Genomic DNA, 14,084 nt, shown 5'->3' with positions numbered 1-14,084 from the left:
TAAATAGACTTACCTGCCTCTTTGTCACTCTCTTTGCTAAACTGTTCTTTCTTTTATCTCAGACTTTTCTCTGGTATCATTGCCTTTCTACCTGAAACACATCCTTTAGTGAGGGTCTGGTATAGTAAACTTTCTCAGATTTTGATCATCTAAAAGTGACTTTATATAATCTTTGTTTTTAATAGATGTTTTTCTTTCTGGGCTTAGAATTTTTGGTTCACAGCTAACTTCATCATTTTAAAGATATTTTCCTACTGTCTTCTGGTTTCTGATTGTTGTATTAGCAAGTAAGCTTTTGATATAAATATGATTTATTTGTATTAGAGCCACAGTTAGTAAACCTTGGGCAGTATCACTCTCTACTACATCCCCTTTATGTATTTTTCATCTTTGTCTCTTATTAGTTTAGGGAACTGCTATATATTTTTTTACTTCCAGGAGTTCTTTTGTATTCTTTTTCAAGTCTTCTTGGTCTTTCAAAAATGTGATCTCTTATTTCTTGTTCATGTTTCTGAGCTTCTTATATATATATATAAACATATATAATAATGACATATTCTGTTGCCAATAATTCCAACATCTGAAGCACTCAAAGATGTATTTTGCTCTCTGTGGCTTTGCTATCTCTCATTCATGATGCCTTTTTTCCCTGTGTCCATTGTACTTAACTATGAACCACTTATTGTCCTTGAAACGTTTTTGTTTTGTTTTGTGTGTGATGATCTTCAAAGTCTGGGTTGACTCTCTTCCCTTTAGAGAGTATTTGCTTTCTCATCTGCAAATCACCTGGACACATCATCAAGCAACACTTAGCTTAAATCTAATTATTGAGGGTTTAAAATATATATATAGCTATGACAGTTTGGTTACCGTACATTCAGGCTTAAGCTAATGAATTATTGGCAGACAGTTTCTTTTCCCCCCACCAGTCAATGCCAAGGTCAAGAAGAACAAGATTCTATGCATCTGTTTTTAATTTCTTCTTAAATATTGATCACTCATTTGGTGCACTGAGAACCTTTGAGTTCATAGATTTATTCCAATTTTCCTATCAGACCCTTCACCTTCCATGGGTTCAGTTTTCTTCCCTGTTTCTCCATACTCGGTGCAGCTGTCAAAGGTGACTCTCAAAGGAGGAAGTTGTGTCAGAAATCCTTTTAACAAAAGTAGGATTTTAGTGCCCACTTACCCTCCCAGATTACTGTTTTCATTCATTGTTTTGTCCTCTGAGGATTCTCCACTCCTGTATCCACTCAATAATGCATTTCAGCACAATTTACTAAGCATTTCAGTCGTTTTTGTCATGAAGATAATTTCAATATTACTTTATCATATTGCTGTCATGACACACTTTTTAAAATCATTAAGTATGACATCAAATTTATGTTTTATGCCACTTCTGTCCGATCATTAAACTTCTAAATATTTTATGAATATACATTCTTTAAACTATATACCAGTTAAAATAGAAAACTAGTATGTATGACAAATCATTGAAGTTTAGGTTGTGTTTGCTTTTCTTAGTGGTAAAAAATGGGAGAAAGCCATTTTGTCAGTTATTGGTTGAATAAGTTATGATTAGATGGATTTCTGATGGTCACCGTGTTTTCTGTCCATCTGTGCCAGAGTCTGCTCTCTGTTCCATAGACACAAACCAAAAGTTTACTTTTTTATTCAAACATCCTGTCACTTTGGCTTAAAATTATCTACTATTCACTGTCTAAGCCAGCATGAATTTTGGAGTTTGACTAACCTTGTGTATGTCAATAACAGATGGTAGTATTCATTTCATTATTTGGTCGATTGACATAAAACAAAAATGATCAAGCTTTCAATGTTTCAAGGATACAGCTTTAACAGGAGAGAGTCTAAAGGCTTTGGGGATAACGTAAATATTTATCACATTCTGCTTTGGCTGTGTATACAGGATGCATGTGCACAGTTTGTAATTGACTGAAAAAACCTGAGCATGCTATCGAATGTTTAGCATTTGAAAACTCTTAACCTCATTTTGATGTGCATTTCATAACTTGGACAAAAGCAATATGTGTACATGCATCAGAAGGAAAAGATTACTACAGTTTCATTCTCAAGTTGTTGTGTAACTGGCACTCCAACATATGAGAATGAACATGAATTCAGGGCTGGGAAGCCCTTACTCTCAGGAAGACATGGTCTTCTGCCCATACTATCAGTCAGAGCCCAGGAGTACTTTCATCTCACTGGTGACTGTAAGACCTTGATGTCTCTGAGAAAAATGTGCGTGTATCATCCAAGGCAAAATGTGGATCTGGTAGGTGCGCCAGCCGCGAATTATCTCACAGACTGGTTATTGTCTTTTCCACTTGCATAACTCTCACAGCATATGCCAATTATTATGCCAAAAATAAAAACCGAGCAAGGAAAGCATTAGAGCTGCAGATCCATTCCAAGTTCAAAATTCCAATTATCAAAGCCTAAACACAAGCCTTTTATTAAAAACCCCACTTTGATCTGCACTGTAATTGGCACACTTTCTACTCAGTGACACTGGCAATTTAGTCTTGCATTTCCATTGCATTTCCCTTCACTGGCAGCATGATAGCAAGCTGAGTGCTCTGCTTGGTGGAGACAGAGCTCCAGATGAGCTTTGGACCCACCTCAGACTGGGGCTCCTCTGCCATTTGGGGGTGCAGGCTCTGCCCTTTTTCATGGAGGTTTCTCAAGACCAGCTTCCTTTATTACCTGCTCATCAACATGCAGCTTAATTCTTTAGCTGCCAATAGTTAGATGTATTCTAAATTTTTTCAGGGTGTTGGTAACATCAGACTGCGGTTTGTAAAAGTAATTTGGTTTTAGTTCTAAATTGGTAATTAAATCTGTTGACAGTAAATGAAAGTGACTTTATGAAATTTTAAATCTGGTGGTATAATGAGTTCTTCATAGAGAACATAAATATTTAATTTCTCTTAGTAACAGAACAGAGGCTATAAAACCTCCCCCAAATGTACTTGATACCAGAGTTAGAACATTTCTTGGGTGGGTTGGTGGCCCTGGGAGACTGGTTCAGGGAGAGCACGAAGAACCGGGACTTCCAGACCACAGATCCAGAGACAGGTTCCTTCACCAGAAAGTAAAATCTCCCAACAGTCTGTGGCTATTACATTTTCTCTTTCTAAATACAGACCTTATATAAAGATAGTAAATCTACAACTGGTGATGGAGGGGAAGAGGGATGTAGGTATAACACTGGAATCTATACCATCCAACTTCAAAGAAACATTCTAAACATGCACTATATTACCTTTTGCAGCAACACTGTGAAGTTGTTATGAATATTCCCATTTTGCACAAGGGGAGCCTGGGCTCTGTAGAACCTGAATAACTGATAGCAGGTCATATAGTTACTGGTGGTGGGTCCAGGAAATCAACCTAAATTAAGTAGCCAGGTCTAGGATCTGTGCTTGGTTTCAGGTTTCTCGAACTCCAGATGGATGCTCAGTCAGCAGATCCTCATGTGATGGAATCTCTAACAGTGAGAGCCAAGTAATTCATAACAATAAAAAGAATAATAACAATGAATTCGATAAGGAGGCACAAAAGATAGAGTAGAAACCAAATAAAGAAATGATATCATGGGAGGAATTTTCTTAATTTGGAAGAGCAACTTGAACATGGCACAACCCCCAAGGGTTACTTCCTCTAGCCTGGCTATGCTTTTCATACAATGGTGTGACAACTATGATTCGGTACCTTATGTGTGCCAGACCCTGAGGTAGGTACTTGAGGAACAGGGTGGTGTAAGAGACAGGTAACCATCTTCACCTTGAAGAACTTCTGAATCATGAGGAGAAGTGGCTGAACAAAGTACAGCAGGTGTTTGGGAGAGTCTGTTGAGGGCTGACAGTGATGGTATGGGGGGTGGGAGGTCTGGAAAGATCTGGAAGGTCTGGAAAGATCTCCAAGGACTGTTTGTGGCAGATGGAAGAACCTACAGGGCAACTCTGGAATGTGCCTTTGAGAGGACATTTATGAGTGTTATGCCCAAGGCAGAGTGACGTGATTGCACTTCTGAAGTGGGAGAGGCAAAAAATGATGGAATTCACTGTGATAGCTCTGGAAAGCAATGGAAGGGTTTTATACAGGGCCAGGATAAGGTTATTTTTATGATTTAACTCAGACTGGAAACTGGGTCAGTGGGGAGACCAGGACAAGATGGGAAGTGTCGGTGGCTTGGAGGAGGGCTGGAGCAGTGAAGGTGGAGAGAGGTGGGTGCACAGTGTGTGAGAGGGAGATCTCCCAGACATGGTGATGGACCAAACAGGGGGAAAGAGGGTTTAAGAGACAATGCCCAGATTACAGGTATTTTGTAGCTTTTTGGCCTCCTACATTCTTGGCAAACATCTGCGTGCCCTCAACTCTTTCCTCACAATGTCCCCAGTCAGTACAGGAGAGAGACCAGCCAACAGGGGGCTTTGAGGGACAGGTGAGCATGTGAACACAAAGGTGATTTGAGACTTTTTCAAAAATAACTACATCAACTTCTTGTTTTTCTTTCTCCCTGGGAATAAAAATAGGAGAACTCACTGTGAAAGAACCCAAGTTTCTTGATTTTGAAGTCAGAAAAGAAATACGACTCGTTGTTTTAGCTGAAAGCAATGGGCATAGGGCCTACAGCAGAGTAGCCGTGTTGATACAAGATGTGAATGATAATTCACCGCACTTCGGGCAAAGCGTTTACCAAGTACTGCTGTCTGAAGGCCAGTTCTACAATGCTCCCATCATACAGGTAACAGAAGCATGTTTTGTGCATGCATGTATGTGGATTATCATGAATCAATATGTCAGGTCTTTTTTTTGAGCACATAAATTAAAGTTTAAATCTTTGCAAGTCATGTCCAGTGTTTGGTGGGTGAATGGAACATTGGGTTAAAGGAAGTTTGGCGTTTCTGAGTTCACTTGTCTTCCTCTTAGTTTAGTATTCAACTTGTGCCCACCTGCCTACTCTGGGGACTTGAACCCTAGCAGGGAATCTAGAGGGGCACAAAAGTCAACTCGTTTGATAAATGCATACAATGTAGCAGGGAAATCAGAAATGTAAGTATATCATTTAAATGCACGTAATTAATGTCACAATACAAGTGTGCATTTAATGTGTTGAGAGAAAGGAGGGGATGCAAACTCTTCCTGGTGGAAAGCATAGGACTTCACAGGAGAAGGACATTTGTATCAGGCCTTAAAGCGCATTTAGGTGTTTCCAAGAGGAGCTGCCGCCAGGCAAGTGTGAGATGAGGCACAGATGCATGGATGCGCTGCCCGAGTCTGAGACATGCAGATGTTTTGTGTGCGAAAGGAACAGATGCACTGTTCTCAGGCCTGCAGGTCTGAGGCTGCAGGTCCTGGGAGAGAATCCATCCACCAGGCTGTGTGGCTGCGGCTCTAAGTCCCACTCTCCTGGGTAGTCTCTCCACCTGGATGGCACAGAGTATAAAAATAAGCTTAAAGAATTTAAATTCATCTGTCAACTCGTTCATAAACAAGATCTTGAATTCACTAGTGGTTCTGTGATCAAAATGTAGTGCAGACCAAATAATATATCTCTATGGAGACCAACGGATAACTTTTGCCCTCAATACCACTTTGATAACTTGCCATCTAAATGATCAGGGGGTAAATTGGTTAGCATTAAATCAACTTTGTTCTGTCTTTTTAAAGATCCTTTTAGAAAGAGACTCTCAATATAATATTAAAAAGTCCAAGTATGGCTTCCTTTACAGGCGACGCTTTAAGCAGTAAATTAAAAAAAGCAAATGATGGATTACCGTTCACTACATGGAGGTTTCCTCTATCATTTCTTTCTTTTTCTAGTGCTAGACTGAACCCACATATGGTACTGGAAGCTTTCTATTCAAGCAACTAGATTTATTTAAACTATGTTTTTCTCTTGCCTAAAATTGTAGCTCAAAACATTTGCGACTCCTACCGAAAGTTACTTGGAAATCCTTTGAATGAGTACAGACTTGTTTCCTACCCATTACCCACTTCATTGTAAAGTGACATGTAAACTTCAACAGTTTGTTGGTATTTCTTTGATCATCATTTTTTACATGCGTTTGACAGTCTGTGATTCTTTCATAATGCATTTCTTGAAAAACTGACATAACTCACGTTGCAGAATAAATCCTTATCTCATGCAAGGGTCGCTTCCTCACAGGTTTTTGCTACTGACCTGGACAGTGGGTTGAATGGCCTCATCGAGTACTCCATTCTCCCTGGCAACCAAGGACCAGCGTTCCGGATTGACGCACAGAGCGGCATGGTAACAGCAAGTGGGATTCTGGATTACGAGTTGACCGACTCCTACAGGTTTGTCTCAGGTCCAGATCCGCTTGATCAGTGACCTGCTTTGTTTCTGACATTATTGTTGCTTTGAGCTTGACTTCCTTTACTATAAACTTAGTTGTAAAATGTGTTTTCCCTTTGATCCAACTTACGATCACCCTTTGGATATACTGAATCTTAGGAAGTATCTGAAGTTTGGGAAAGGTGATTAGACTAGAACTTTAAGGTTTTTTCTAGTTCTAAGATTTCATGAATTTATGATGCCATTAAGAAGTAAATGGGAGACTTTTAAAAAATCAGTATTTGTAAAATGTCTGTTGAACCATTGAGTACTCTGCAAACATTTGTTCTTATTGTTTTGAAAACAGCGAAGACTGAATGACGTCTCTCTTTTTAAGTCTTTATTCTCCTTTTGTGTACAAAATTATAACCCTTGTCACCAGGACCCTCATTGCAGAGCTGCATTCTAATAGAAATGATCTTTTTGAAAGCACCCATGAAACATTAAACATTTTCTTTTTGGTCTGGAGTTCAAGATATGCCAGCCTTATACAGAACTCGATAAAAGGGAGAATAATGATGTTACAAGTCTCCTAGGTATTTAAAATGACGGTGCTATAAAACTCTAGCAATACAAACAGAGACATTTATGGCAACTCAGTCTGTAAAAAAAAAAGATGAGGGAACCTAACATGGCTGTGAATGGGGTCTGCTTTAAGAATGAGGGCCAAGTCTTCCGTGGAATACAATGAAACTGATTTTCAAAGAGGAAGAGGTACAGCTGTATGTGCTAATGAGGACAGAGCACTAGGGTGTGTGACTACCCGGACAAAATAACAAGGAGCACCCTAGTGTTCATACAGCAGGGTGTTTGACCAAAAGCACACCCACATAATCAGGAAGACTTCAGGAAGAAAATGAAAGGAACTGTTAACCTTGTTTGACTCTGGAGACGTGGTCATGTGAGAAGTGTGGGGATCAAAGAGATGCTTGACTTTCTTATTTCTTATTTTAATATGCTCCGTGTTGTTGTCCTATTTCTGTATCTTCCTCCAAAAGGCCTTGCACATCCTTTAATCCTCCCAGTCATCTCCCAAGGAGGCCAAGCTGGGCAATCTCTTATTCACTGAGAAGTCAACAGATACACAGTGGATTGCTCAGGGTCACAGACTCATTCACTGGTCCTTCATGGACTTGTGGCCAAGTATTCGGATTCTGAGTCACACTGTCTCCACTGTATGCGACACAGAGCTGACCTTCTGTTTGGGGTGGTGGGGGAAGATTTACAAAAGACCTAGGTGTCAATAGCTCCCCAGGCTCTGCTACATTTAGGTTTTACTAGGAGACTGCAGGATACCCTTGTGGGTGAACAGAGAGCTGATTAAAATGGGTCCATTACTGGAGGATTGGATTCACTAACCTCTGAAAAACTTTCTAACTCTAAAAGTTTAAGTGCTTCATTCTTTTTTTAAATATACTTCAAAAGTATTTTTAGAAACTTTAAGACCTTACCCTGTATTAACTAGTAGAGTTTTGGATAACATTTTGTTATCAATCTTTATCATGCTTATTATATAAATATATTAAAACTGTGTGTTCAAACCAGTTCCCGCCACTTGGCTTCCATAGTTAGTATAAGCACTAAGCTTTTTTCTCTCTCCATAGGTGACTACAGGTAAATCTCAGCCTAGTTGCCACCTGAGTGATTACACATTCAGAGTTCATTTAAGGTCTACTGTGATCCAAGAACTAAGCCTTTCCTGATCATAGATTTCTGTTACAGTGTCCCTCTTACTCAGTGAATGAGCCTAATTAGCATTAAGTCTAACTCCTTCCAGTTTTTCCTATGTGCGTCATAGTTTCAGTGTTCCTGACATTTAACTTGGTTCCAGTATTTAAGAGTGTCCCTCCCCTGTTCCCCGAGAAGAATTTAACTCAAGGCTGGGAGGACCTAGAGAAGTCGAACCCAACACATACAACCAGAGATACACACACACACACACACACACACACACACACAGTCTCCAGCTGGGATCCTCACCTTCTCCCTGGGGCTTCACTTCCTCTTTATCTAACATTGAAGTGCTTTACCTAATTTTTAATGCAGTGGAAACTATAGGATGATCTCCCCCTAGCCTGTTCTCCCTCTAGTGAATGCCTTGGAAAAGGAATTATTTAGCTTTTAACTTTACTTTTGAACTATTGTTATTTTGTCTGATTAAGGAAAATATTTTTAATTCTAGTCCTCTGTTTTACAATATAAAATGGGGGGAGGGGAGAAACAATATTGTCACTTATGCTTGTATTGAATATAAATGTATTAAATAGAAATTAAATAATTTTTAGCCCTTATATTAAGCCACATGTAAGAAAACTCAGTAGAAAGATGATGGCAAATTATAAAACAGAACTTAAGTTGTCTGACTGGTATTCCTGAATTTAAAAAACTGTTTACCAAGCTTGGGATATAAAGATTTTTGAAATAGTTCTTATTTTCAGGGAGCTCAAAAATTGAGTGCATTTATAATCCATGGCAGGAAGCCTATTAATAATCGCAATAATTTATGGAGCACCTGCATTATGTATTGAATTCCCATAATAGACTTAAGATTTACATAAGAAGGAAACTGAAGTTTTTAGAGAGGTAAGGTCTGCCAAAATGATGTAGCTAGTAAATGATAGAATCGAGATTGTCGTCGGTGTGAGTGGTCATAGTAGGGCTTCCTACTGCATCATGTGAATGAATCTTAGAAGTACACATCTGTATTTGACAAAGCACAAAAATTACTTTGGAAATTTAAAATAATAATAATACTATAAGTTCCAGCTTGTAGTTGTGAACTAACACAAGTCTAGGAATAAGCGTGCAAAAATGGAACTTGAATCATTTGAAAGCATTTGCACTGCTTGAGTGATAACTGACAAGGAGACTTATCATTCCTATTCAGATGGATAATTTGGATAGTCCTGGGAGACTTGTGACACTTTGGGGCCAAGATCTTTATTGTTATCAAAGTAATATGCTTTTTCCAATCAAGCAGTAGCATAGAGTCTATCAACAGACTGAGATGAAAGGCAGTCACTATGGCATCACCGGAGACTGACATTTTGAACTACTTTTCTCCATTATTACAAACACCAATATGTCTCAATTTATAATTTTAAACATTATCTCTCAACTTCCTGTTATAAGAGATACGCATTTAATATTTTGACCTTGTTCTGTCCAATTCTCTCTCTATATTCATTCATTGGTTTTCATCTTATTAATAATCAGTGTTCACATTATATCATTCTATAAATGTTTACTTTAGAGCCATGTCTTACCCATATTCCCTTTCTTACCCTTCCTCTGTCCCAAAGTTAATGGTTTATCTTTCTTGTTTGCTCACCCGCTTCGCTACATCCACGGCCTTCATTCCTTGTCAGTGCTCCAGTAATTCTGTCATGCTCACCCCTGCTTCCCCACAGGTGCCTCTCCTGTCCAATGTTCTGTCAAGTCCTCGTTGCTCCCTGGAGACCTGCTGCTCTTTGCCCTCCTGGTCTAGCGTCGACCACCTGCATGGGCTTTCAAGCCTTCTGCAAAGCTTTACTTTGCTCTGCTGCTCTCCTAAGTTGAGCCCATGCCACAGATACCATGTCTTCCTCCTAGTGTTCTCTTCCAGTAGCTTTGTAGGAAGAAGTGCCAGGGAAGTAAATTCTCTGAGTTCTTGTGTATCTAAAAATGCCTTTATTCTTCTTTCACATGTGATTTATACAATGGGTAGTATGGAAGTTGAATTTTTTAAAAAAGAATTCTGAAGGTATTATTCTGTTATCTTTTTAAACTGAGTGTTCCTGTTGAGAAGCCGGGTGGCATTCTAATTATACGTTTTGTAAATGATTTGTTTTTTTCCTTCTCTGTGGGAGTTCTTGGGTTATTTTCTTTATCCCTAATGTTTAGAAATTTTGTGATTATATACTGTGATGTGCGTATTTCCTTGTGCTAAGTACTTGGTGTGCTCTTTTAAGAAAAAGAAATCTTTTGATTTTCTTATATTATTTCATTGATAATGACCTCTTCTGTTTTTGTTGTTGTCATTGTTTTGTTATGTTTTCTTTTCTTACTTTGCACTCTTTTTTTCCCCTGGACCGTATTCAATCAATTGTTGGACTGCCTGGACCGTATTCAATCAATTGTTGGACTGCCTGGACCATCATTTGTCAATAATATTTTATTTTTTGTTTTGTGCATCGGGTTATTCTTGTTTTATTTTTCAGGGAGAATGCCTTCATTTTAACCTTCCAAACTTTCTTTTTTGTTCTAGTTAAAAAAAACATTTTCAGATATTGTTTATATTTTCATTTCCAAAAGTTCTTCCTTGAACTTGAGCTTTTCTGTGGCATCTCATTCTCGATTTATGCACGTATCATCTTCTGATTCCTCTCCAAGGACATTAATTAGAATTATCAGAATTGTTTTTACATTTTCTTTTGTACTTTCATGTTCCCTAGTTCCTGTGGGTTCATATCTTCTTTTTGTCGATTTTGCACTGTCTTTTTCATGCTGGAGGCTTTCAGTAAGCCACTGGTAATTCTTGGTTCCAAGAGAGACAATACCAAAGGCGTGGGGTTCTCTGAGTGGGCCAGAAGGGCTTACTGACCAGCACACTTTACTTTGGAATGAAGCGGAGAGGGAGCGGATGGCTTTCCAGGATGGCATACAAATGACAATATAGAGAGAGGGTTTTTTTCCTTTGGAGGGGCTTTCATTTCTCCAGGCACAATCTCTCAATATTACTTATTCTGAGTTTGATCATCAGGAATTCTTTTGCCTGGCAGTGAAAAGCAATAGGCAAGGGGACTTCATTGTTCTGTATTTCGAGTTTAAAATAATTTTCCAGCTATTTTTTAGCTCTTTCTCACCTTACTGTTTGCCATTCCTTGAGCTTCTCTTTGGATAAATGGGAGAAAATCTGTTTCTCACTCATCCTGATCTCTCTCCAAATGCATTTTAATCTGTGCTTTCCTCTGACCCACTCATGAATAACCACTTCCTAATCTGCTTGCATTTTTCTGAAATTTGTTAAAACTTCTCAGCCACTCCACCCACTAATATCTTCTCCCATTTCTTTTTAGCTTTATGGACATATATCTTATTTTAAATTCTTTTGCTATCATTATAGTAGAATCTCAGGGAGAAGAGAAGATAGAACTGTGTAGATGTAACCAGAAGTCATTGCTCTTCTTTTCATAGGTGTTTCTCATAGTGGCTGATATCTTGGTTGTTTTACTTTTTTCAATTTTTTGAAAAAAATTCAGAAGGAACACCTCCTTATTGGTACACATTTAAGATACTGTTGAGAGAGAATTTTGAAAAGTCCTGTACTAACTTCTTTAGTATTTGTTAAAGTAATCAGCAAAGATCCTACCTGGTCTAAGCCTCATTTAAACTTGAACGTGGTAAAAGAAGTTTCCCCTGGATAGGGCAGCAGAAAACTGCTCGGGACTACACGGGCTGTTCTAAGTCTGACCACTCTCACCTACCATGTCTGTTGATGACATTCATCAGGGTAGCAGTTCTGAGACATGGAGCCAGTGGACTGCCTACAACCAACAGTTGCACAAAGACTGCCCAGGAGCCATCATACGAAACTCAAGGTCTTGCAGAGGTTGTGTGTAGAGGATCTGCCTTTGTAATTTTTCTTTTATTTTAATCTATTGAAAAACCTTTTACTTGTCCTTTTATTTGGAAACTGAATCATATATTTTTCTCCATATCAAAGAGACCCACTTTTTTTAACCTGACATAGGCATTCATAGAACCCCTGAAGTTGTAATGTTGTGAAAATAAGGGTGGTTATGGCTAGAGTGGAAGAATTAGACATAACTTTGATGTTTTGGCTGAGATTTTAGTATGACACTGGGGCAGGGAAGGCAGCAGGGGAAGAGAACATTATGAATGTATTATTTTTAGTAAAGTATTTCCATATGTACCTGACTTACGTTCATACTAACAAAGCAAACTTTCCACATGAAATTAGTCCTGGGCTCCAGAAGTGTGAAACTCAAGTTGATATTGTACTGACGTCCCTTCATCGATAGTGTTGAAGGCAGCCTGTGTACTTCATGAATGCTAGATAAAAAGTAACCATTTGCTATTAAGTGAAATTTAAACCAAGAAAGAGTTGTTACTTATTTTACATCACTTTTAAATTTAAAGTTGGAAAGAAAGAAGACTTATTAGGTATCAATAGAAAAGAAAGAAAAAGTATGTCAACTTCCAAGACTCAGTTTCTCAAATGGTAGCATCAAGAGCTGGCTAAAATTAATACCACCTCTGAAATAAAGACCATTTCTGACTTACAACTCCCTTTAGTCCTCAGTGACCCACCTGGACCTCCCAGTCTTTAGAGGAAAATGAAAAACAAGCTGATGATTATGCACTAAAGAGTTATATATACATAGGAAGAGAGGCAGGTTGAAGGAAGATTACATAGACAGTTGAGCACAAGCTTTCCAGTCAACCGAGAGCTGGGCTTGAGTCCTGGCTCTGTGATATAATACAGTTATAATCACGGACAAATCTTGAGAAACCACTACTCAACATATATCAAAGAAAAACAAATAAGGTAGCCCATCTACCTTATGGAAGGGACTGACTAAGAGCTTATGGAAGAGACTGACTAAGAAATTGTTAAGAACAAAGGTTGATGAATGTTATGGCAGAAGAATGTACAGGGTTCTATGGGACAGAGAATGGACATTCAAATCAAATGAAAGGTCACTGAAAGCTCACTGAATGTGTGAGCTTTGAAAGACCAAGAGCACGTAGGGACTGGTATCCAGGCAGAAGTCAGATCATAGAAGGTCATGTGTACACATGTTCAAGGTTAGTGCTGCCTCCTTGTAGACATGGAGAACCAAGGAAAGTTCTTAAATAGGGAGTCAGGTTTTCATATCAGGATTTTAGATAGAGAATTGAGTTGCAACATGGGGGTTGGATAGGAGCACACAGGACTTTCAGAGAGGAGACTGGTGAGTAAACAAATACTCCAAGTGAGAAAAGTCATAATGAATATACACCTTTCCAGCTAAAAATGATGAGGCTACAGAACCAACTTGTCCTGGTTTGGCTAGGACTGTTCTAGTTTTTTTAAAGATCTGCAAGTCTTATGTTCCAGAAAATGCTTTAGTCCTTGATAAAGCAGGGTGGTTGATCAGACTTTCTGAAGCTCTGAAGGTAGAAGTGAGTGAGATTTTAAGTGATACTCAAGAGGTAAAGTCAATGAAACTCATAAGTAGTTGGGAGTTGCAAGGGTGGCAAAAGAACAGAAGTTGAAAACACTGCTGTTTCTAACTTGGTTGCTGGGGGAGCTAGTTGTATGATGATGATCCAAGAGAGATTGATTCACTGCATGTGAATTCTTTCAGATCATGAACTTTTATGTCTACTTTATAATGCTAGCCAATCATGTGTTTTCTGTATGTATATTAATCGTGGTGATTTCTTCTCTTAATTCTATAATTTTTATTGTTTTGCAATTTAGGTCTGAAAAATATATCAATATAAAGCAATCTGTAAGTGGCTATCTTTTGTCAATAACAGTAAAAGAAAAATATGTAGTAATTATCCATATACAGGCTGTATGTGGCAGAATAGAGAGACTCTATAAAAAAAAACAGATCATGGTGTTTGTATTGTTTAGATTGTTCTTAGTAAGAAGGGACTGAATTTGATGGTCAATCTCCTAGAAGTGGTGCACTGTTTTTGACATAAGTGA

The 14,084-nt window shown here is 38.4% G+C and overlaps 1 protein-coding gene across 1 annotated transcript in view; it reads left to right on the top strand.

Annotated features, from left to right (window-relative positions):
• DCHS2 (dachsous cadherin-related 2) overlaps positions 1-14,084 on the top strand; it is a 176,942-nt gene that overhangs the window by 154,138 nt on the left and 8,720 nt on the right. Inside the window, exons 15-16 of the mRNA XM_053658565.1 lie at positions 4,557-4,768; positions 6,194-6,345. Coding sequence (XP_053514540.1) covers positions 4,557-4,768; positions 6,194-6,345 — 364 coding nt within the window. The remainder of the gene's footprint in view (positions 1-4,556; positions 4,769-6,193; positions 6,346-14,084) is intronic.

The sequence above is a fragment of the Artibeus jamaicensis genome, unplaced genomic scaffold (genome assembly GCF_021234435.1).
Source record: "Artibeus jamaicensis isolate MK-2021 breed Jamaican fruit bat unplaced genomic scaffold, CSHL_Jam_final scaffold_537, whole genome shotgun sequence".
NCBI classification, from domain to species: Eukaryota; Metazoa; Chordata; class Mammalia; order Chiroptera; family Phyllostomidae; genus Artibeus; species Artibeus jamaicensis.
This window is presented reverse-complemented; position numbering and strand designations above follow the sequence as displayed.